The sequence below is a fragment of the Liolophura sinensis genome, chromosome 7 (assembly GCF_032854445.1).
Source record: "Liolophura sinensis isolate JHLJ2023 chromosome 7, CUHK_Ljap_v2, whole genome shotgun sequence".
Classification (NCBI taxonomy): domain Eukaryota; kingdom Metazoa; phylum Mollusca; class Polyplacophora; order Chitonida; family Chitonidae; genus Liolophura; species Liolophura sinensis.
Window position 1 is genome coordinate 47,818,477 of NC_088301.1, and position 26,025 is coordinate 47,844,501.

General features: G+C 37.6%; 3 protein-coding genes across 8 annotated transcripts in view; 1 reads left to right on the top strand and 2 right to left on the bottom strand.

The window, feature by feature from the left end:
* LOC135470409 (uncharacterized) overlaps positions 1 to 621 on the bottom strand; it is a 20,682-nt gene extending 20,061 nt beyond the window's left edge. The window contains exon 1 of one of the 2 annotated variants that reach the window (XM_064749331.1): positions 522 to 621. The gene's annotated coding sequence lies outside the window, so the exon portion shown is untranslated. The remainder of the gene's footprint in view (positions 1 to 521) is intronic. The other variant, XM_064749332.1, reaches the window with a different exon arrangement.
* Positions 1 to 26,025, top strand: part of LOC135470161 (emerin homolog 1-like) — a 238,355-nt gene that overhangs the window by 44,458 nt on the left and 167,872 nt on the right. The window lies entirely within an intron of this gene.
* LOC135471943 (peregrin-like) overlaps positions 2,849 to 26,025 on the bottom strand; it is a 28,495-nt gene continuing 5,318 nt past the window's right edge. Inside the window, exons 4-17 of one of the 4 annotated variants that reach the window (XM_064751396.1) lie at positions 25,605 to 25,758; positions 24,067 to 24,198; positions 16,176 to 16,304; positions 15,461 to 15,649; positions 13,951 to 14,074; positions 12,340 to 12,444; positions 12,048 to 12,167; positions 11,575 to 11,751; positions 10,689 to 11,267; positions 9,106 to 9,186; positions 6,428 to 7,663; positions 5,440 to 5,546; positions 5,020 to 5,174; positions 2,849 to 3,670 (exon numbers count right to left, since the gene is read on the bottom strand). In XM_064751396.1, coding sequence (XP_064607466.1) covers positions 3,478 to 3,670; positions 5,020 to 5,174; positions 5,440 to 5,546; positions 6,428 to 7,663; positions 9,106 to 9,186; positions 10,689 to 11,267; positions 11,575 to 11,751; positions 12,048 to 12,167; positions 12,340 to 12,444; positions 13,951 to 14,074; positions 15,461 to 15,649; positions 16,176 to 16,304; positions 24,067 to 24,198; positions 25,605 to 25,758 — 3,481 coding nt within the window. In that variant the 3' untranslated portion in view covers positions 2,849 to 3,477. Of the gene's footprint in view, positions 3,671 to 5,019; positions 5,175 to 5,439; positions 5,547 to 6,427; positions 7,664 to 9,105; positions 9,187 to 10,688; positions 11,268 to 11,541; positions 11,752 to 12,047; positions 12,168 to 12,339; positions 12,445 to 13,950; positions 14,075 to 15,460; positions 15,650 to 16,175; positions 16,305 to 24,066; positions 24,199 to 25,604; positions 25,759 to 26,025 lie in introns of all 4 variants that reach the window. The other 3 variants (XM_064751395.1, XM_064751394.1, XM_064751397.1) reach the window with 3 other exon arrangements.

Consider the following 26,025-nt stretch of genomic DNA (forward strand, 5'->3'; position numbering starts at 1 on the left):
AATTACTGTTAGTACTGAGTAAAAAAACACAAAGAAGTAGGTAAGTTCTTATTTTGAAGGTATTGGTGCTATCCAGTTATGTTAGCACAGTACGCGGAGGTAAACGCAAACTATGAGGGTTCTGATATAAACGCATGCCGTACTCATCACTGCAAGCTTTCTTGTAGATGTATTGGTAGGCTCAAAAGAGTACACGTGAAACTATACCAGCGAAAAAAAGCACAGCCTGATTCCACAGCTGTATTTACTGCGTGCTGCATGTCTCTCGCTACAAAGGTGAACGTCTTTAAGCCGTTGCTGGATGACTCTGTTCGCATCCTATACGTAGACCACGATACAAAGCATGCAGATCTGCACACACATATAGTGACCAAGGTAGCCTATACTGTACAGAATCCGCCTTTCCTCATACTATTTAGGCTTACAGCAAAACCTATGCTGAAAGTGTTAATTGTCGGCGAGGCTAATATGATCTTTTAAGGTATGTAAACCACACTGGTGGAAGTCTGGTTTATACTTACACAGTCCTGGCTTATTTAGTTTTTGCTGAAGTCCGCAAAGTGAGTTTTGTACCGTTCTTTCAGGAGTCCAGTCAATCGCACCTCATTCATACCATGTGAACCAACGCGTGCTTCTTGATGACGTCATACACAGAGCATGCCCTGCATGTGCTTCTTGAAGAAATGCCAGTAATAGGTGGCGCTGCTTCAGGGGAAACGTTGGTACACGTGCAGAATATTAGCGGCAATCTTCACTTCGTAAGGGTAGTAACATGTAACGATGACTTTCTATATTCCTCATCAGACCCGGCTGCTTAAAATGGATTATTTTAAGATTTTTGTTTTAAATAGCTGACACTTTGTACAGGCATTTCGTGTCTCCATGTTCGTCAACGATACGGACAGTGTGCAACAAAACTGTATTCACAGAACAACCAACTCACATATATTCGACAATGGATTTTTATTATACTGATGCAAACACTGAGTCAATTCAGAGATTTTCAGTGAATGATAAAATGATAGAACGAACAAGTAACAAAATGCAAAAAACATGTTTGATATGTGACGTGCATGTGATAATGAAGCATGTAGGCTACAATGGAACATATACATGCCTCACTAGTTGTCTGGTTGGGCACGGGAAGAAGATGGTATCTTAAAATGACGAATATCTGGTCTACGATACAAATGTGCAACACAACGGTTATTATGACAGGATGTTCTTTCTATATTTACCCAACAGGGCTACAACAACACAGACTATATGCCTATTGAAGCTGGTAAATGTTGTAACATGGGCTACTGTTGCTTGCTCCACATTATCTGGTACTTGACAAACACCGGTGAACAAATGAAATCTGGGCAACATACATGCAAATCCATCACCAAATTAACCTGTTAAAGCCCAGCACCTTCCACATCAATATGGTTCACGCACGGCAACGCTTCTATAAGCAATTATGGAAGAGAATCTTGAAACAACATTCCTGTCTTTTTTTATTATACATTTCTTTTTCCTAGGAAGACAAATTAAACCAAAAATTAATCAATTTTATAAGAGAATCAGTACATGTAGTTCATGAGACAATTTTTCAGATTGAAGTAATAACTGCATGTATAAATGAGTCAATGCTTTGAGTTGCTGTTGCCCTTGGTACATGGAAAAACTGTAACTAAAGTCTGAAGGCATATGTTGTGGATCAGTGATGTGAAGTACATGTATTTGTATTGATGAACAGATATTTATCAAAACAGCAGAGACTGGCTGCACAAGGAAGTATATTCTTGTTTGATAGACCAACCGCCTTTCTTACTTACTGACTGAGGGTTTGCGCAATGCTGTCTTCCATAGAAAGGCCATGTTTCCATATAAATTTTAATACTCTACTAGAAACACCTTGATTTACCAAAACATGCCCAAAAGTTTAAGAACTTCTATCGCATTTCTAACTTCTTAACCATCTCCAGTTCTGCTCCAATAGTAACAGAAGCATCATGGTAACAAAGAGTGCCAATTACATTTTCAATTCACCCTCTTTTCCAAGTCTTTCACCTCAAAAAGCTAAATGCAAAACACCAAATAAACTCTAGCTACATTGAAGCACACTAGTTGTCAGCGAATAAATATTTATCTTTTCCGATATACTCTATTTAAATTTAAATAATTTCTCTTTAGAACAGTTCCAACATATATATCTACAAAAACTAACATCCATGGTTGTCAATAATGTTATTAATAAGGATACAACCTCTACAAACCACAAGTACTTACTACTGCCTCTTTTCTCAAAACAATGAATTAAGAGACTGATACCTGTTTTATTATCTTTGTGATGTACACAGGCTATAGTCTAATGGCAGTGATGTGTTGAATGGTTTTAAGGTCTGAGATTCAATGATGGAAAATGCTGAACCAAATACACGTGTGTTCGTAATGGATCACTTGTGATGAAATGACACACTTTCACATTATACACACATCGATCTTCAATGAATAGTGATAATGGCTTGTGGAAGCTTGTTATGCTTTCAGCAATAGCACTTAGTTGCACATCTCATTTCTATGAACACACAAAAGTATCACCTTCCATAGACTCAAAGATGGTAACAATGACTTTGTGGTGATGTAGGCTTACATGTATATGATCAAACACGCATGTTTAATACAAAATTATAAATATATTACCAAATATACGCCCAAAGTCTAAAATCAGATTGTTCTTTACAAATTCAATATCTTTGAAATATGACTGTAAATTTAAAATCTGCAACAATGAGGATCGCCTTTCATACAGAAACTTTCATTCAGAGAAAAACGTGTTAACATATAAACATGGATCAAAATTTTACAATAAGCTTGGGACTTTGCCGCTTCCAGGCTGCACTTCTCAAAATCCTTTACCACTTTCAGCATACAATCATGGGCTTGAACATACATTGTACATGTTGTAAATACATATATTTTGTGCATGACATTACTGTAACACCAACGTAATTGTTGTCCAACTCATTAAAACACTGGTACCCAAAGTTCACTCATTCAATCACAAGCATCTGCCAGTCATTATGCCTGAGTTCAGACATTGATATATTCATAGTACAATGTAGATAATTCATGACATACCGTTGGGACAGTCACACCAGCCTGGAAGTAATTAAATACAGATTCAGTTTCAGACAATACTGTTGAGGTATATGGTGAGATTCACAAAATGTACTGGTAAAATACCTTTTGTCTTTGTGAAACTGAATTCAAATAGATCACGGCCTATTTGAACATACAGGTCATAACACCACTTCTATGCCAGGAAGTATAAATTGCAAAACAGAAACAATTAAATCCTGGTTTCAAGCCATCTGACACAATTGCATTACACTCTAAATGTATCACACATACTCTGCAATTCATTATGTCTTCAGTTAGAGTCAGCCACCATATGGTACGTGCACTCTTAGATTATGGCAAGATCACTGATCAGTCTTCAGTGCTAGACTCGCCGGACAATGGATTCGGTTCGCCAGTCACGCTACATCTGTGCAGAATGGCTTTCTCATATGCCTTTCGGACAGCTTTTCGCACATTTGGCTTCCTGTTTTCTAGAAGCTTAGCCTTGTCAAGTCCAGAATCGACACCCAATGGCTCCAGCTTGTTTCTTGGTAACCACTGCCTGCAATACACAATGAAAACTTCTGATTACAACGATGACTCCTGTCAGTGATCCAAAGCAAGAAATTGTTATTTCAATAGTACTTCTGCTTCAAGAGATGGTCAACCGATATAACCATTGCAGGGGCAAGAAATTACATTTGTGTAAGGAAAAGTCTGCACAAAATTTATATGCTGCACGCAAGCAACAGTCCTCTTCAATCATCTAACATGAAGCCTATACATGTACTACAATTAATACCAACTCCCAATTTTTATCTTCTTACCAAAAGAGCAGCTTTTGTAGATCTAAAAACTATGTTTCTTTCACCATGTTTTCTTGAATACCAATTGTTAGGGTCAAAGTTTGTCATATACAATTTTTGTTACATCACTAACACATGAATTCAAGCCTATATATAACAAAACCATCACAAAAGACACCAACTTCAGGTTCTAGGCAAAAATCTCAAAATTCAGTTACTTATCTTATAAAGTTACTCTGACATGAAAAAGAGCAATGCTAATCAAATAAATATAATCTGCTGTTTACACTGACAAAATTTCCACAGCTAATCTAACATTACAACATAAAACAAAACGAAACCACATTACCAAAGCAGGTATGTGTACAGATATGAAATCCTTCATTAGTGACTGAAATGTGCTGAAATTTTTATTCAGAAATCATTTTGATCGTAAATATCAATTAATGAAGTGTACCAAGAGTTATTAGGTACCTTACTCTCTCTACTTCTACAACACAGACATTCACAGCACAACCCACAAAACGAGGTACGTAAAAGAAAGAAAAATGTCACTGTCTAATAAAACTTCCAGTGGAGCTACATTATGTTTACATCCTTTGCAAGTGACCTTTGTGCTTTCTCCAACTAGTGCATTGCATGAATTTTAATTCTGTTTGAACACTAAGGCCCAAACCCAACTAGAATTATTTAGGTTCATATGTATCATTGGTTTTGTGCTATCCTTTCAAAATTATAATTACCTGAAAATAAGGATAAAACTATAAAGATACCTGCTATCATTTGCTCACTGAATGTTACTTCCATATACAAGTTATTATGACCTAACTTTCTAATATAATTATTCTTTCAACTGAACCATCTGAACAGTTAGATGTGTAAGTTTGGAATAAAACCAAAATAATAGAAGCAACAAAAGGAACTGAAGCATCCAAAAATCAGCATGACATAAAACCAGACACTGTGACATTAGTTCCCACATGAACATGGACAAAATACAAAGGTGTGATATTTTGAATGTAATCAGAAAAATGTTCCCACTCCAGAGAAGCTCAAATGTGAAAAGTTTTCTGATACATTCACAATAGAACGCAAACACACTTACATATCCACGTACCATGTTCTTTTTGTATCAAAGAAGAGAACCAGGTAAACGGGCTCGTCGTAACGCCTTTGGAGATTCAGAACTTCATCAGGTGGTACAGGTATAGGAACACCATTGTGGAAATAACCAGTCTTGGGCATTTTAGGATTGATGATCTGTTGACAGAAAATATGGAACCTTACTTTGAATCAATAGTGCGAAGATTAAAATATTTCAAAGCAGAAATATAAACATCAACACAGACTTGCAAAACAGTGTCTCTAGATTACTGTTAAGAAAGTTTATTTGTTTTTCTTGTCATTTTGGCAACTCATGAATATATGACTGATCTAAAATTACATGACATGCACCCATTTTGATCAATTCCAAAAGAAGAATACATGAATTGTTCAGTTTTTAAATAGATTTTGGAGAACTTACCAGGGCTGGATACCATGGATATCCACGACATTTGGCCCAGACCAAATCCAGTGGTTCTAATGGAATGATGTCTTCGGAATCACAGCTGGTACTTCTCCGGGCACGTGCTACAACATAAACACATTTAAAATCAAAAACTAAAGCCATCCGCTGCAAGTTTTTATCATTCACAGTACAGTGACTAGACTGTGTGAGTACAGTTGGTTGTAAATCTTCCTCTAGAAACGTCTGGCCTAGCAATTCCACCAAAGGGAAATTCAACTTAGACAATATAAGTGAAGAATTTCCGTCTTAAATATGTTACAGAGATTCACACCCCCATGACTAAAATGTCTTAAGATTGACACAGACCTCTGTTCACAAGAGTTTCCTGATAAGTCGTACAATAGAGAGAAGTAAAATTCAGCAATGCTTGCTTTAAGATGCAGCATTTATAAGATTTACACCAGTTGAGAGAACTAAAAACAAAATACCTTTTTGTACATAAATTTGTAATATATACACTGTACATATAAATCTGTTCCTTAAACAGGCATGTTAAGATTGAAATGAAAAATGGAGACATGAGGCATGGAATCAACTGCAAATGATAACAAAAGCAAATGAAATGCATTAGAAGAATTCATAAATTACACAACAAAACAAGTCGAAACCCTAAAACATGTCCAACGAGACTGAAAGGGCAGAGTCATGAATCATGATACAAACAGTAACATGTAACCTGCAAGAGCAAAGGTCAGAGAGAGGTTAAGTTGCAGGGCTGAAGATAAAATAAAAACAAATCAAAACAGAATGCACAAGCTTGAAAAAACATATACACATGTTTAACTGTGATATTATCTTCAGCAATTTTACCCGAGTGGTGAAATATGAGCTACAAAGTGATGTACTTGATGTCAAATACATGTTTTATCTTTGACTTCACAAGTATTTACTTGCTGAAATTATCACAGTTAACCATGTCAACATGTAACCCAAACACATGGACCTGATCCTGAAAATTTGTCACTCTGCTGCTCTCTATTGTCCCTGCAGGAGTTGCCTCCCTTGTACTTCCTCCATTTCAGGTTATTTCCCTTCCACTGTTCATTGCTGCTAATTGAAGCTTTCTGGGATATTTTACCAAGTGAGCCCAGGTTTTTGTTGCATACTGGCCACCGCCAAGCTGCTTCTACTGGCATATGTTTACTAAGAGTGGGCTTAAGTTTATACAGAGTCTTCCTTTCCAAAATTGGCCTCCTACGAACTTCCTTTCTTAGTTCATCAGTAATAACATCGCTGAACAAGTCTGTCACTATCCCTTGGCTTTTGTCTCTTAAGTTTCTCTCCGAAGGTAAATCAGCAAGTTTGCTAACAAAGGGAAACACACCTTTAGACGAAAAGTTTGTTTCAGGTTTGTGGATAGTTTCTGATACCTTACTTCTGAGATTTCTCCCTACAGATCTGTTTCTTTCTTGCATGTTACAACAATCATTGTCCAAAACTATATTTGATGTGTTTTCAACTGGCTTTAGAGATGTAATTTTAACAGGGCAATTTGAGCGGGTTGGGTATTGCCTTGTGGCAGGACAGAATTTGTGGCTAGAACTTGGAGACTTGTATTTCAAAGCCTTATTCCTTTTCCTCTGTGCCTCTGAAACGGTTTGGTGCATGCTCCCAGGACTCCTCTCTGGACTCTCTGATATTCCCACAGATGGTCTCCAGGCAGTACTAGGGGAGCCAGAATCCCTGGTAACTGGGGTGAAAACTGGGGATCTCGTAGCCCCAGGTCTCAAGGAGTGGCCACTGTGTATCTGTCCAGCCTTCAGTATCTCTATACTTGATTCTCCAGTAATGGCTTCTGGATGTGGTTGCACCAGAACAGCACCCATTCCACAGATAGCCACCTGCCCTGTTGTTTTAGCCCCTTTGTTTGTGCCTCCATCCACTGCTTCCACCTTTGGCCAGGAGTGCATCCGTTTAATACCATCCATAAGGATGCTTTCAGGCCGGCCTTTTCTAATCTTGTCTGCAGTATCAATAGAGTTGGGTGGTCCTAGGGTCTGGCTATCGCACCTCTCCCACTGCTCATGGCTTCCCCCAGTCGATACTCTAGACAGTACAGACATGCTAGAAGACTGGCTATCACAACAGGGGCTAGCAGGCTTCAGGCCAGCAGAACGAGTATTTGCAGAGGCAGGGTCATTCAGTTGTTGTGCCTGTGTATTAGTGTGGCTCACTGCCGCTAAAGATAAGGAATGCATTATGTACATGTCGTGAACTTTTTCTTAATCTTAGGTGATATTTTGAAACTATGTGCAAGGTGTATATCCATGTGCATGATTTAATAATGATGAATCCACACACACAGTCATTATAGGTGATACAAATCAAGGTACATGAAGAACTTCACACCCATGAAGGAATCCTATTGACTGCATAATACATTAGGCTGATGTTCTTAAGAAACCTCACTCTTGGACAACAATGGACAATGTCAATCTTTCTAGCAGGAATAAAAATGCAAAAAAAATGCAAAAAAAATAAAAATAAATAAACATATAAATAAAATACACCAAACTGATCTACTGAAAAAAAAAAAAGACATGAAAAAGAAATAACAGGTACTATGTTAAAAAAATAATCAAAAACAAAATATTTTGAAAACAAAACATACTGGACAACAGTCTAGAGTCTATTGTGATGATATAACAGTACATGTGTGTGGGTTGACTATGATCAGACAACACAGAAACAGCACGAGATTATCAGAGATCTGACCAGATTTTCCATAAGGCATAAGTAGTAGTAATGTCTGGCACTGTCCAGCCACAAATAGCATCTTGAACTTTCTACATCTGAGGTTCACCTAACAATCTCACAGAGGCTGACATTTACATTGATGAACTCTCCTGACCACCAAACATTCACAGAAAACTGTACACACTGGCCAATTTATTCCATGTTTCCTCCAGAGAATCGGCAGCTAACCACCAGCATGCCAGAAAAAGGGCAAAACAATTTACAGGTCAACAGTGTGGCCCTCATTAGAGAGATTTGTTTTCCCCAGGTTGTATTGTACTGGAGTGCACGGATGTGCCTGCATGAATACACAAACACACACTACTAACTGTTGTCAGCCATCACAACAAGCCCACCACAAATCTGATGATGACCTGTCACACCACATGACCAGATAGTTTAAAAACTGATTCAGATTAATTCTAATCATACACAAAGAAAAAAATGTACATCTGAAGCTGCTATAAAGTCAGTGTGTAAAAACAAACACCAAAATATACAAACAATAAAGTAATAGTGTTGTCAAACCATAAGCCTGGTGCTGTAAACATGAGGTAGTGAAGTGCTTTGTTTCAGAGAAGCTGTTAAGGAGTTAATGAATGAAATGGCAAGGTCCTTAAAGCTCATGTTAAAGCTAGAAACGTAGAAGATGAAAAGGTGACATAAGATGACACTAACGAATGTGATGAAGAAGCATCAGGTGTAAGAAACACAGTGGGGGTGAATGCATGAACTACCGTTATTTAAGTTATTCATTAACTAACCAACACATAGGTTACTACTATTTAGTCAGAAACTTATTTTAGAGGTTACAATTTCAAGGCTTAATTAGTATAATGAAAGGTAATAATACTAAATACACCTGTGATGTCAGCACCATCTCACCTTTGCGAGTTAATAAAGCAGATCCTATGGTTGGACTAGAGCCTTCGGAATATCTTCCTTCAGCATGCGGGGAGAAGAAACCTGCAGAGAAGGTGTACACACAATCTACACTAAAAAGCAAGCCAACACCAGTCACAAGCACAAGCAAAACCCAGAGTACATGCAAAGTAAGAAAAGTGCATGTACATGTAGACAGGATAAACTCTGTAAACAGAGGCTTTACAGAGGTTCATAAAGCCACATTACAACAGTACAGTCATCCAGCAGTATCAGATAAGGGGGTTCTTGCACCACAGCCCTATATTCACACATACAATGTAGACCTTGCAGTCACCAGTCACCTTTTACCATGGCACAAGGGACATACATGCCCGAGATAAATGCACCGATTTGCCCTCACTTTGTGTATCAAAGTGACCATCATAAAGTAATTATGATGTCTCATCAATTCTAACATCCATGACCAAGGTATACATGTAATTATAAATATATACGACACTGTTGCAAGAAAACAATGACACTATAATTTCACCTAAAATTTCCTGGAATTTTTCAAAGTCTAATCGGGTTGGTGAAAAATCATTCTGAAATAATGTGATAGTAAATGACACAATCTTTCACCAACTTACCAATCACCCTTCTGTTTTACATTTCTTACAACTGTGATGTGATGGTAAAAAAATTCCCTGAAATTATAGGTGCATTTACCTTGTATATTAAAAATGTATTAGGATTCAGTATAGAATGAACTTCCTAAATCTTTCTAATGAAAAATGGGATAGCCGCAACCTTGTAGCATATACCACATGTGCCTCCACCTGTTGGGTTACCTTGAGTCTTACAGGTTTTTGAGGGGTTGAAGTAGTACAGCAATATTGCCCAGAGTTGTTTAAAATGCTCATTGAAACCCCCACCTGCTAAAATGGGGTGTTGTTAATGTTTCACCTTGGCACATACCAGATTTAATTACTGACAAGATCCAGGAACTTTTAACATTCCATTCCTAATTAATCTTGGGGATAAAACTCCTGTCTAAACAGTTTACTTAAGAGGATAAATATTTCCTAGATATATCTTAAGCTTTGGGATTCAAAGTTGATCTCTCCACCTGGTTCTGAGATTCTCAGAACTTGTTCTTAGTGTCTGTGTGCTTAGCAGTAGACAGTTCTCGCAAAATAACCTTGCACCAACTAAATCCCAAGAGCAAATATGATCCTTTTAAAACTTTGTTTCCAACATAATTCCACTAATATGCCAAAGATATGTTTCATTAGATTTGTTTTCACTTAGAGGCATTCTCTGATCACTTTATACATTTTACACCAAATCTTAAAACGTAATTTTTTGTCCCGTGTTAGTATGCGTTGTGACTGCTCCTCCTGAATGTGCGTTCTTCCACAAGCAACCCTCAGCTTAATAAATACCTGCTGCATTCATATGCAATGATAATAGTGAAAAAACATGTTTCTCTTTCCTGCAATATTTATCCAGATCTAGTTACGGACAGGGGTTGAGAACAGTCAAAAAGAACAGTCAAGAAAGCCAGGAGAATATGTGAAATACACAACACCTGGACGGCCCACCTGATCTACTGTTGATACTGGAGCTGCCACTGGAGCTGTCCGACAGAGAGCCATCACTGCTGCTAAGATCAGAGGTGCTGTCCGAATCCGAAGAATCTACACTCCTATCCGTTCTGTAGATGAGAAAGCTGGGTAGTGATGGTTGTCCTGTTGGTGGAGACCTCGGTGAGCGCGGAGACCGTGGTCCAGACAACGGGTCGTTCAAGGAGAGGGTTCGTTTAGGTGGGGAATGTCTGGATTCAGGCGAGCTTGGACCAGTAGTAGCACTAGCAGATCTTTTCCTCCCTACCATACCACTGGCCCCTGTGCCTCGTCTTGAGGGTGAGGGGAGAGGGCTGGTGGGTTGGGCAGAGTCACTGTCCTGCTGCAGTTCTGGGAGAGGTACCTTGGCCTTAGGAGGTCGCCCAGGAGGTCTTCCTGGTCCACGCCTTGCTGGCGTGTTGGTGGTGGAGGGTTGAGATTTCCTCGGCCCTTTATTGCTAAACAAAACAGCTGTCCTTCGATTCACTCCAACAGGAGGGGTGCTTGAGTCTTTGCCATCGGATGTTTGACTGGAAGATGCTACTCCACGTCCAGCATCTAAAATCACAAAAGTAGGCAAACATGAGAGATGCCTGAAATAGTTTGGAGTACAAGCAATGTGTTAAACACATTGCTCTAAACATTCACATGAATAAAAAAAGTCTAATAATATTAATATAATAATATAACTATAATAATATTTAACAAATATTTTTTTCAAAAATTATATTATATACGTTTAATACATTTCTCATGTTACACTGTTACTTCAATAATTAAAAGAGCAAAAAATGTAACCCTGGGTATCATGGCGTTTGAAGTAAACGCTTACCAGGTTTGTGTTGACCCTCACTCTCGGACTCACTTCGTGACTTTAGTCGCCCTCTGCCACGCCCACGTGGCCGTCCAGGTGTCCCCTTTGTGCCAGACTTTTGGGAAGACTTCTCAACTGCTAACTGAAGCACTGGGGGTGGCGATTTGGGTGATGTTGGTCCTCCAGGCTTGGATGGACTCTGTGGCTGACTGTCAGAATTTGTAGAGCCTGACCCCAAAAAAAAAGAACAAAAAAAAAAACAAACATAATACACACCTTGGACTTTTATAAGTTTTTGCATTCGACTTGCTCTAATTTATTTCTATGATTGATGTTTAACTCTGCAATGAAGAATTTTTCACTTATATGATGGAGGAGTCATGTTTATAGGGGAGAGAAACAGAATGCCCACCAACTTTCGCCCAGTAACTGACAAATTACTGACTGACAAAGTCACAAACATCTAGATTTGAACACGCTGAGTCATCTTCCTTTAACACTGCTCTTCTAAACTGACCACTCACCTGTGTCCATGCCGCAGTTTTCCTCAATGTCACTGAGAGAATGCCCTTTTTGAAGGGCCAACTTCCGCCGCACTTTTATTATCTCCTTTTTTATTGTTTTGGCAACCCGTGATCTTTTCCCTGAAGGATGAAAAAATGGATAAGATACATGTATTTAATTACATCTAGGAGCAAATGAGAATTCTGTCATTGTCGTATAAACTTGAGAGACAAATGCAAAGGAAAGTCATAAAATGCAAGATTTCTATAACAGTCATTACATGAGTTTTATGGCATTAAAACATTACTTTACCTCCTTTTAAAACCATGTTGGCAGTGTCCATTTTGTCTAAAAGTATTCTTAACTGCTCTTCCAATGGCATCCCTTCCTTCAAGTCCTTCTGTATGAAACTATCAACTAAGAGGGAAAGCAATAATTACCGTCAATATCAAATACCATTTGAGCCAGTGCTTGTGAAGTATCATTTCATATTTTGGCATGAGACAAATGTTTTTGTCACAACAGGTGAGGCCAAATTTTACATCATTTGAGGAAACGTTTAAACAGAAATGACACTGCATCATCGTGCAGAACAACAAGCAAATTAGGTATAATTTATTACAAAGGTCTTTTCTGAGGTAATAACAATTAACATAATTTCAAGCAACTCCAGATATTTTCAGGTCCATTGGCTACTTTGTCACAGGCACTATAAAACTACACACCAGGGTTCAGGTCAACAAATGACCGCTGTAATTTGATCCAACGGCACAGTTTCTATTTCCATCACGTTAATGATAAAAATAGATGGCCTGATACTTGTTTTAAGGTGTGCACCACCCTCCACATGGAATTAGACAAACTAATCAGCTAAGGTGTTGGTGACAAATTAAATAGCCAATCTGAAATGACTGTTTTTGAATGCAAGACCAAATTTAAAGCACTGTGCAATGGTTTTGTGAATAAGTAAACACTTACAGTGTATGTGTACTCTGTACATCAAAGTAAGGCTTACAAATAGTGATATTTACAGTTTTATTTAGACCCTAACTTTTATTCTCTGCTTAACTCTTAGATGTGCAAGCAGCCCAAGGGTGGTTTGGCAACAGCCACATGGGTCAGAGTATGGGACAAGCTGTCTGCACTGTGCCATGTGGTGTGACAGGCCATATGGCAGGTGTCATTTTCCACTGGCTATGTCCAGCCAGAGACATGACCTCACATACAACTGGTCAGATCAAGTGAAGTGGACAGGGAATAAATTACACTTGTCTGGACTTTGGGGCTAATTTAAATCCACAAGCTTGATGAAATTAAAGTGTAAATCCCTTAATAATCCCTTTCCATTTTTTTAAAAAAACATTATGATTGGTTTTACTTGCTAAAACAATCCATGTAGACTAACAGGTCCAATTTTTTACATATGCATGTGTAATAGAAATCGTTAGACAAAATAAAAACTTATTTCATTATTTTATATCTTATTACATATAGTGAAAATAACAAATTTCTCCGAAAAGCCTTTATTCAACAAAATTTTTTAATCAGTGCAAATTTAATGCACCAGGTGAATAAAAAGACAGGAAAGATGGGTGCTAAGAGTTGGAGGAACTATTGTAGTATCCATAAAAAGATATGTAAGAAAACATCCTACTTTCACATGATACCAAGAGACATTACAAGCAACGTACAGTATTGTTCTGTCGCAGTGCAGAACTCTGTGTCATAACTTTAACACAATGGTTAACTGGAAACAGGGATGCATGTACACATGGGATGGATGGGAATGATGTTAGACACAGAAGTCAGAAAGTTTCACAGTTAATATCTCGAAAAAGTGCATGGATTGGCCTTATTGGTGACACTCTATATAGTCACTATTCCTGTAATTTTTCTGGTGTGTTGAATACTATCGAAACTCACAGTCTTCTAAGATGACAGGATCATTGCGACAGTTTTGTGGAGGCTCAGTCAGATGAAGACCAGTGTCAGGATCATATCCCACACGCTCTGCCATGCGCCGTGTTGCACGAATTATTGCACCACCCTGTAAAATATTAATCAAGCAAACTCTTGTAAACGTGTACATTTGTATAAAATTAGCCAGTAGTTCTAATATTTCCTAGTAATGGGAAATTCTCTTTGGATATAAAAGTGAACAACAAAACCAGCATACAAAAAACTGGAGTATTTCTTGTGGGAGACAATTTTTCTTGTTTACCGTTTTCTATTGCCATGGCAACTGGAATACAAACTGCAATGTGCACAAGGGCAAAGTGAACCGTAACTGTAGTGATTAATAGTGTTTGTCAAACTCTTCTGAGCTGCAAGAGTTTTTTCTTTCTGATGATAATTTTAACACAAAAGACTTGTAAACTAATGTGATGTAAACTCTACATTTCAATTCATGACACACTGACTTTTGCTTTAAACAGATGAGGTTTCCAAGCAACAACACCTTCCCAGGATCATTCATAGGCCAAATAAGCTGAATCTGTTCTAACAATTCTGAATAGCAAAATAACTTAAAATCACCTTGATATAGCTCTATTGCGTGTAGTTGTAGCTTAGCAATGATGCATGACTGGTACACATGCAAACCACCTACACAAACCCCTTTCGTGCACAGGTATCTATTTAAACTGTTAGCTATCCACATTGCTGGTAAAGCAGATAATCCTTTGTTGATAAATGAGCTCTGAGATGAACGCTTGTAAGATGTGAGCATCAGTTGCACAAGGCGCCAGTCATCAACTAGTGAAAACACTGAGGGTTCCATGTGACCGCTCCTCTAACATCCCATGCTATGCATCTTAAACACAGCCATGTCGTGTTTGTTTGTGAACAGCCTCTCACAGTCACTTGTTTATCTTCAGCACACTGTGATGTAATGTTTGTCTGAAAAGGAGGCTCAGATGGAGGAGAGAAGAGGCTGTACCAGCAAATCAATCCCTGCCAAAGGGTTGTCCAAGGAAAAGTCAATTAATAAGGTCTTTGCTTAATAGCAATTGACATTGTTTTTCGGTACATTTTTTATACATAATTTTTTCACCTGATATGTATTTGGGACTATCACAACACTTCTCCTGGTTTTTCTGACGATAAACTGTTAAGTAAAGCTTAAACATTATGTTATTGAAAAAAAAAATAAAAAAATAAAAAAATAGCTTTTATTACCGATGTTAAGAAAGCAATTCATCAATAAAAATGGACTTGTCAAGACCATGGATCAGCGCCTTCTCAGTAGCACAGTACAAGAGAGAGAAAAAGAAAGAGAGACAGAGAGACAGCTCTTGGAAAAACAGTGCGTGTCCAAAACGCTTCCTGATCATCCTCATTAAAATACAGATGCTATCATATCTGAATGGCAGTATTTGCTATGTGAAGTACTACACTTTTTATAAAAGGTGCATGTACATGTAGTCGTACCAACCTGTTCTCTCAAACGAACTGCTGCTCTGTAAAACATGGTATCCTTCGCATTGTACACCATGCAGTTATTAACAAGAAGATCAAAGTCAACCTCAAAATCTTCAATCGTTTTGTACTGGTGGCCCTCAACACGCTTTCTCATGGTTGTAAAATCCATAGGGGTTTCAATATATTCTAAGTAGTCAGGGACCTAAAAACAGTAAAAGAAAACACCTCCAGATGATGTTTCATTTTACTCTGTTGCTCTTCCACTTGTACCTCTGGATCAACATGATTTCAAATTATGGTAGTATATGCTTTGAAGAAACAGGGAAATTGTAACTTCAACCCCCAAGTAACTTTTCAAACATAAACCAAATAGGAATGACATAAACCAAAAACAAGCCTTGGAAAGCTGGAGAGGAAAACAGGACATCCCTTTATGTAGAAAGGTCGTCTCCAAAAATCAAGTTTCAAACAACTCTGTATTTATTTATTTATTTATTTGATTGGTGTTTTACATTGTACTCAAAAATATTTCACTCATACGATGGCGGCCAGCATTATGGTGGGAGGAAACCGGGCAGAGCCCGGGGTAAACCCACGACCATAAGCAGGTTGCTGCAGACCTTCCCACGTACGGCCGGAGCAAACTACTCTGTAAGTGTATCCTGTAAAACCCTACATTAAGCCAATTGAAAACAAAGTCAACAAAACTGTGGCCGAATTAAACTTACCTCTTCTAATGACACGGGCTCGGCAAATATTCCATTAGGGTCCCTTTCCTGAATTTGGTCCAAGGCATCTCTCAGCAAGATCACAAAAGGCTGTAACTGCATTTCTTTGGCCAACTGGTGCAACTTGAGCTGGAAAAGCAAGAAAGAAAGATAAATATCCCAAAAGATCTTCATCAATTTATACTCATTGTAATAAGATGCATCTTCATCAATTACAAAGCAGAATCAAATGTCAGGACATCAGTTGCAAAAAATGAAGACAATACTGCATATTTCAATTACAGAGTGTTTACCTTATCATAAAAGGCTTTGTGTTAAGCCGAATAATTAAATAAAAAAAATAAACCAAAAAGTTCACACCACCCTACAATAATAAAATGATGACCATTAGGAGGAAAAATGATAAACTGATCATTACACAAATATGTACATGCGTTCATAGCAACTCGGGGAAATGCTCTTTTTGTCTTCAAGAGGAATACTTCATATATCTAACAGATGCACCATGGAATAGCTTCCCAAATTCAACTGTCATTATGTAGCAACAATGGGGAGGTAACTTGTAAAACTCCTTCTTGCCTGTATCAAGAGGGTTCAATGCTCTGAACTTGTTTGTTCTTACCTTTATTATATCACAATTATCAGTGTACATGTATGTGTGAAAAAAAATATGTGAAGTAAACACAAGCACTGCAATGTCACACAGGAAAACAATGTGTTCTACTGTCACTTGGACTTCCTGTGTCGCTTGTCCTCCAGTTTCCCATTGCATTAAGTGCCGGGCATCTTTTACCAATGTTGAGCTCATTCGTATTTTACATACTGTACATTTAGAATATGCTGAAAGACTGTGCATCTAAGTTGTAAAAAGACAAATACAAGGTAAGCCAGACATTAAATCGGCAAATCTCATCAATTATCTGTCCATAGCAATCAAACCAAAAAGATCAGAGTCCCCTGAATCTTTTGCATCACTATGTGATGAGACCTAGAGTAATATCTGGAAATAATTGATTTACGTGTATAAAGCTATATTAAGGAGCAGGCAGAAATTATCCATGAAACCTCAGCCAAGCAGGTGGTAGGCATCAGAAGATTTACACCTTGGCAACTTTTGAAAGGTCCATCATCTAGTTCCATCATTCAAACACATTCTTACTTGCCAGGGATATTAATAAAACTGCAATCAAAATCCATTTATCATGTCAGGAGAGATGGATTCAGACAGCTGTTTCACAGATTAGCAGGTCAGTAGAGGAGCAACCTAGATAGTCTTGCCTAAGATTGTACGTCACTCACAGTAAGCAACCTACTGTAGTAATCACACAGTCAGATATATAGCTACTGCATTCTTTGAATTCTAGGGGGGTACTAAAAGCACCACACTTCTGTACCCTAGCTGTACACCAAAAATCAACCTTCTACACTTAAAGTGGAACTGACGACGATACCATATAACACGCATAAATCCATGCATACATGAAGAAAAAAAAATATGAAAAATGTGAACAGGAATTCATCTATCACTGAAATGCCACCTTGTCACAGATTTAGCTATCTTTATTCTAACAATTATTATATACATGTAGTTTAGCATATTCTTGCTACATGTACATGTAGTGTTGTTCTAAAGTGAACTTTTCTCTGAGAATTATAAATACATGAAACACTGATCAAAGTGTACAAGTCTAGGAGAGAGTACACATTCTAATTTGTCCTATATGTCTTAAAGACACTACATTTGGGTTAGCACACACCACGTTTTCATCTTAGACGATTCCAATAGATGTTATCACAGCCTCAACCGCAAATTAAGTCGCTTACAGAATTAAAAAAAAAAAATTAAAGAAACTGAAGGCCAGTGAAATAAGCTTAGTTGGCAGAATGTAATGCTATATCTGTTTTCACTAACGAAACAGCTGTAAATGTTGTGGCAAGTCGCCAAACAACTTTTGGAATGCATGTACTTAGAATAACCCTCTATATGCACGTACATTTTATGGTCCTCAAAACTTTACTTGTTTTATCCATTGCATGGCCACCTAAGTGTTGGTGTAAAATCTTACCATGCAACATTAGGTTATTTGGAAAAATATATCTGTAAGCTTAGTACTCCCTTCCCTCAGTATAACACATGGTCTGATGCAATCAGTGTGTGGAGCCACAACTAAGCACTGTATGCAAGTAGCAAACAGCTTATTTACAGTTCTTAAGTTCAGATTCAGAGTACATGTAGTGGCAACTCAAGCGGAAAATCCAATGATATTATGTCTTTACACTAAATTGTCTGTTCTAACCATGATATAAGAGTTATTCTGTTCCATCATTTAAACAACAATAGACTAAATAAACACAATGTCACTTTTTAGGAAGTGTTTCCATGGTCAGGTGTTTTCATACATGATAAAGACCCACAGATTTATTAGATAATATACAGCACTTGCTAGGCACCAAATAGTAGTTGGCAAAGTCAACATCAAAGGAAGCTAGTCCAAAGTAATTACTTTACCAAAAACCCAGTGCTTGCTGCAGCTTTAAGGTTGCCAGGTCTGATGAATGAGACTGTTGTTCTAATAATTACCAGACATTTTCATGGTTCACCCTGTCCATTTGCATTTCACTTTACAACAAAACTTTAAACTTTACTGAACCTCTTTAGCTTTTCCTACAAACTGGTATCATCTAAAAGACAGATCAAAGTTTGGTTTATTCACACAACACACATTACATGCATTTTACTTAATAAATATGCAGAGATGTCTATTACTGGTAACTTCTCTCTCCCACACTACAGGCACTTCTTCCTGCACATGTACCTGATTGACCTATCCTATCATGACATAAAAATAATGCAATCTTATTTGCAAAATCCATCTTTCACCACACTTAATAGTCTAAGCACATTAAGGACAGGTTCAACTAAGAAACATGCAATTTGATCTTTCACCTGTGCTGATCAACACTGGAGAGGTTGGCAGTGAGCAAGGTCAATGCTATTCCCCAGGGTGATAAGGTACTTGGTAACAGGTATAGGTGATAAATGGCTTTGTACTGAGAATTACAAGAAGAATGAGACTGGCTGAAGGATGCACTGACATGGCAAGTGTATGAATGTAGGCATGTGGAAACGTCTTTCCTATGGTAGAGACCATGTGTTAGGTCTGTGAAACTGGATGACACTATTTCAGCTGGATGATAACTTGTTATTCACAATCATAACTGCCAGTTTCTTCAAATAATAGTTCAGTAGCCACTTGAATTATCTACATTTTATGGAAGTGAATGCTAACAGAAAAGTATAGCCACTACTGTCTCAATACATTTCACAACTGAACAAAAGGAGTGCCATTATTTTCTCCACATAGGAAAATACTGGCTAGGTTAACTACCATGTACTACACCATGCAGTGCCCTATACATGCAGCAGGCCCATTTTAGTGATTAATGTCTCTTGCTGTGTAACCCTTGACCTTTAGCATGAAGTAGGTTGAGTTTAGGGTCAAGGTGCCACAGAGGAGCTGACCAAGCACTTTTACAGGCCACAGAATGCTTTCTTGGATAGAAAGGAAGGCACTTCAGAAATATGCAAGGTGGATATGTGGGTGATTCAGGTCTGAAAAGCATCAGCAATACAGTTAACTATCACAGCAGCCAGTCATTAATCTAGCAGGAGTATTGAACATCCGCTCACGTAAATTTTAGGAACAAAGTGACACTAATGAAGGTTAAACTGATCTATGATGAAAAACAATATTCTTCACTTGTATAGAGAACATAAAATACCATTATGGCATTAAGTAATTGGTCAGTTAACTAAGCAGAATGTCCTTGTTTGGAGACCATTGGTATTACATTACATAACTTTCCACATTCGCGATGGAGGATTCAGAGTTGCAGGTCCAACCACCATGCCCCAGCTCCCACACAGCGTCTTTCCAAACCCCCGAAGTCATCTTGTACTATTCAACTTGTTGTGTACTCTTGAGTATAAATATTCACAGATGGCTGGTCTGGAACAGCTCTTTATATCACACAGACCAACACTGGGTAAAGAAGACAAACATCTGCTGGCAGCAGACCAAGGTGGAGAAAATGAAATTTACATTAATTGTAATGTCTGGGTTTCCACATAAACACATTATATAAATATTTCATGTCTCATGTTTCCTATTTCTTGCAATGCTGGTGGCACATAAAGACTCATGTAATGCATGTGAAGTTATACCATACCAGAAGGCAGCTTAATTAAATATGGTCAAAAACCTACTACAAATACAGGTTTTAAGGCCTTGTGAAGGTCAAATCTAATATTATATCTAAGCTACATGTAGTAATCATGTAGTGGACACCTTTTAGTCTACGTCAAACCACAAATCTGAAATCCTTTACACTACTAAGCTTAGGGATATACACCATGTGGAATATTTACTGGGACCCACATTAGACACTCCATTACATTTAAATGGTGAATCTATCTAATGGATATTGATCTTGATTTCCTTAATCTTTATTAAGATTTCCAAACATATGTAACAAGATAATTGGTCTTCTACATATACTGTACTGCAAAGATTAGAAGCACTAAACTAATGCCTGGTGAAGAGGTTTGGGTTTTGTTTTTCAGCACATTCTACAAAATGCATTTGCAACACCATTCCTAAGTTTAAAGGGTGATAGGAAAAATAGGAAAAAAGTCTTTTACAAGCCTTCAAAACCCAATGTTACAGAAAACTTAGTGGCAACTGTTGTTTGCTAACAACCTCAGGATATACAACACAATGACTCAACCTTGACTTACATAAGCAATAACAAAACAAGACATGTCGACAGTTTTCTGCATTCTGAAGTTTTCTTTATCTGAAAGAAAACAAGGGGGCGACTTTCACTCCCACAGACCAAGGGCAAACAACTGATCTATTGTCTGGCAAGAGGACATGTCAAGCTGTCAAAGCCAAACTCCTGTACCAACTGAACTCCACAATAACAGGAAGAGGACCAGAGCGGTTAGAGGTGGGCAAGAGGAGAAGGAGAATCTGTCGTTATCACAATCCCTGCGCCATTCCAGCAGGAAGGATCCAGTTGCTCCTAAATGGCTTCCACCATTATGATTCAATGTGACAGAGGCCAATGTAAAGTCGTCCAACATGTATTGTAAAGCCAAAACATAGTTTCAACAGTTTTACTTCAATAGCTTACAGTCTCAAAATACTGTGATTTGTATTCTGGACTCACAACTAAACACCACGTCCGAATTCCCAAGACAGGTTCTCTTTTTAGATCTCATTATGCTGAGGGTAGGTCACAAAGCTAAGCTGCCTCGGCAACAAACATTAACAACTTCCATCATTAAGTATGTTTTAACAGCACCCCATTAAGTTTGTCAAGTGGATGACTCAACCTCTAGGTTTTCTTGTTGGGGGTCTCCACGGATGTAATCATTTCACCCTGGACAAATGAGCCTGTGTTTAAGAAGGTATCCTGAATCCAGCAAATGTTGAAGTCTGACAAAAATATGAAATGAACTTAAAGAAAAACACAAGACAGATGTTTTTTGCACCCAAAACAATTAACATCCTTAATCTTACAGCCTGAACACTTGAACAGGGTTTCTCACCTCTTTTTCATGTCAAGGCAACTGCCAAACACATTTCCAAATTTGAAAACAGTAGTACACTATCAGATTTGTTTTCTTTTTTAAATCAATGGCAAGTCAACTGTAAATTGGTCACTGTACCAATCCTTACAAAATCTTTTTTTTTTTAAATTATTTATAATTAACAATGCATGAGAGCTTAGCAGTCTAACATAATGTTAGGGCTACAAGAAACTAGGGCACTTATATGCCATTTATGTATGCTTAAAACTTGTGTCAATGCCACCGAATGCCATACAAGAAACAGCTGCTAGTACCAGTCTTGAGCAGCTAACTGTACAGTGTACATGTGTGTTTTAATACCCAGAATCACACACATCAACACAAATGAACGATGACACTGCCAAGCTGTGCTTTACATAGCTTCTTTTACAAGCAAGCTCTATAAAAATAATAATTTCCTGTAACACTTGATTCATTCATGACTGGTCTATAGCACATCCTCTAAAGTTCATCTGATATGGAGTATTCTAACTTACTACCAAAGCACTTGTAGAAACTGGTTTTCATTGACTAAAGCTCTAGAGCAGATAATTAAAAAAAAAAGTTATCAACCAGAGGAAAGAAAAAAAAAAAAAAAAAAGTCATCAACGGTTAAACAGGCACCAGCGATCACATTTCAGTGTGTTTAATGAATTCACTGCCTTTGCTTCTGAAATCTTAACATGGGATATAATCGCACTGACTTGTCATAATAAAGCAGGATACAATCGGTCAGTAAGCTGGCCAAGTTTACTAATATCTCAGTCAGGCGCTCCAGGCATGTTGAAAAGGAACCTAAAGGAAACCCCAAAACAACCATTAGACATGTACACTAAGGGTCCCTCAACCCAGCTGCCTATCTCTGTAGGTCTGCCTGCTTCTGACCAGTTCCTTTTGTGTAGTTTAAGTTGTTGGAGCACATACATTAGATGCTATCATTTGGTCTGAAGGGAGAGCTTGAATGACAGGATAAACAAATACATGTCAAATATTCAGCTTAGCATTTGACCAATGAGACCTGGGTAATATCCATTAATCACCATCATCCAGGAGACCTGACTCAGGACAAGCTAGGGTAAGCTTAAGGACATCTCTACATCACAAGGTACCACATGTAGGTGTATCAGTATCTTGTGATTTCGCACATGGGGATCTCAGCAGCATGTTGCCCCCTCAGACACCAGGCAGACACTGATTTGTATTGTTAACCATAGAAATCAAACATTATATCAAATCAATTTAATATTGATACATGTAATTCCACACTACTTCGACTAAATAACGTAGATGACATTAATCAAATTGAAGTTCTAAAAGCTTCTGAGCTCAAAGTTTTTAAGGCAATACAAGTGAAGACCACATTAAACAATCACAAGCTTTATTAAGACAAGACAGGAGTTCAACCATAGCAACTCAGGGGTTTTCCTTTCCATGTGAACTATTCAATGCACCGCCTTACAAACATTTATAGGATGACTGACATTTCAGGAAATTAGCCAAGGCGACAGCTGACTCTCTAGGCATTTCCTTTCTGGGGCAACTCAATTGTTTTTCATTTGCATGAACAATCAGCTCTTGTACTACCATGTGGCTGAGAAGTCTGATGCAGCACATATACATCCATGCCTAGTTGTCTGTCCTACTCAAGGCACAGCTAAGCTGAAAACAGTGAGACTAAGAGCTGGATCCATAGATGCCACTTCATTGGTATAATATTTGTGGTCTCACACGATACTCGTAGACTGCTAGGTCAGTTTTCTGATACATGTATATGCAACAGTTGAAATTAAAATGCTAAGACCATTCATATCAAACATAGCTGAAATGTCATGTGAACATGGAACAGTTAGGGCAACGTGATTTAATCCACAGCAGTGAAAACAGAAATCACCTACATATATCTGGCACAGCACAGCCGTCCCAAACAACATCATACTCAGGTTGATACTAGCCATACAGGACTTATTTCAAGACTGAAGCCCCAAAGTAGTCAGCAAAATACATGTATGAAACACAGTAGTCCCATTTTCACCTATACAGTCCTCTTCAAGTTTTCTTACACGGGAAAAACTTTCTGATATACATAAATTTTTTAAATATAATTTTGTGTTGAAACTCCATAAAACATCAACCAAGGCAAATATACTGATTCTTGAGAATCAAATCTAAAGCAAGTAGCTCAACAAATTGTTTCTGAATTATTTGACAGAATATATTACAAAGAGCTTATAAAATCACATCACAAATGAAGCTTACCTGTTCTCGCTTTAATTTCTCACGTTTTCGAATCTGCTCGACTAACAAGCGTGCTTTCTCCAAATCCTGACGGAGTCTCTGCCAGTACTTAAGCTGAGCTCTTAGTGCATCACTCTGCTTGTCATTCTTGGTCTGTAACAGTTTGATCATAAAACAGCCATAATTACTAAATACAGATAATCTCAAACCTAACCTCTGAGGAAAAAAGTCCAGCTTTCTGGGAAATAACAATTTTGTAATTGGTTCTTTGTACATTTATATTTCTGTGCATTCTGCCGAAGTCTTTCATTCATGAAATATGATTACCTGAATGCACATACATGTATATGAAAGAAGCAGGGAACAGTTGTTCCAAAGTGTATCAGCAGTTAAGCCTAGTATTAACTTTAATCTGGACTGAAGTGCCTTTAGTTTTGTATAAAACCAAGACTGGTATTCAGATTTAAGCCTGGCTGAATTTTTAATACACTTCTGAACAACCTGGCCCAGGGTCACACTCAGTGAATTTTCTGAAATGTAAATAATTAAAATAATGTCTTATGTAAACAATTTTTTTTTCACTTTAACATTCCGGTGCATATACATGTAGATTTACCTATATAACATACGTTTGAGAACATAGCTTCTACATCACTACCACGTGACTTGTATGATTTGCATAGTAATCAATGAGAATAATAGTCAGGTAACGATACTTTTGCCACTTTTCAAGTATTAGCCATGGAAAATATGTTTGCAAAGGAAAGGGGCATTATTTACACCTTTCTAGCACACAAACTAGAACAGACTAAACATTTTGGATGCTGACGATTGTATCAACACTAAGCAGATCATGCGGAAAAGTCAAGCCCACCATAATACATCCTCCTAAGAAAGTCCTACGCATACCTAAACTCAGGCTGGATTTGCAAGTCACTTCCTAACCAAGGGCAATATCCAATCCAGCTGAGAACTTTCGTTGTATATTTACAGACGTGACCCAGCTTCCGTTCCCAAACAATTGTCCTGCCACATGGCAACTCAAGATATAGTCATTCCTCTTTTTATAATGTCTTTTATGACTTACTATGAATGTTAAAGGCCTTTCTCACCTAATCTTTTCTTATCTGCATCTATTTAATATTACTAGTACAAGCCCAAGAACATACATTCACTCTTGTGAAGTGAACATGTGATATTCCCACTTAAACTGTATGTACTGTATATATGCAACATATTTACTGAAATCCTCAATCAGTTCAACACACACGTACTACTTCCTCCGGATATTTTGATAAAGCCGTTTAGATGAAGATGATATGTGAGAAAAAGAAACTGTGTGCCAAGCTGGACACTGAAGCTAAGTAAACAGCGATGTTCTGCTGTGTCATATTAACAGATAAAACCTAACACAGATGTTCAGATTCATGTACTTCTCCTAAAACTACTTCTGTTATCTGTATTAAATTAATTGGATATCAATCATATCCCAAGATAAAAAACAAATGTACATCAACACGAATCTGGTTACATTTTTCCAAATTAAAGATTGTACAAACCTGTTCCTTATTCCTTGTCATGTGGTTACTCTGAAGTCTTCGCAGAAGAGGAACACCATTCCGAGACTGTCTCTTTAATGTCCAGTAACTCAGTAAGCGGGATAAAAACTGGTGCTTCTTAGGAATATTAACAAGAGCTGCAATCTTTGATATCCTGTAAAGTAAACATCAGAATCATCTAATGAGCACATAGAAATGTCCATTTATGTATCTAAAATAAAAGTGGAACATTTAAAAATGTATTTCACCCAAAAGACAATGCAGTTTTAAATGTGTCCTGTCTCGGCAAATAATCCTACTCACTGCAACATTCAGACACTCAGTATTACATAAAATGGAAAACATCTGGTAAAGTTCTTATTTAAATTGTGATATCATTTTACTTCTGTTTTCTTTAATAATTTTTTTCTTCTTTATATCT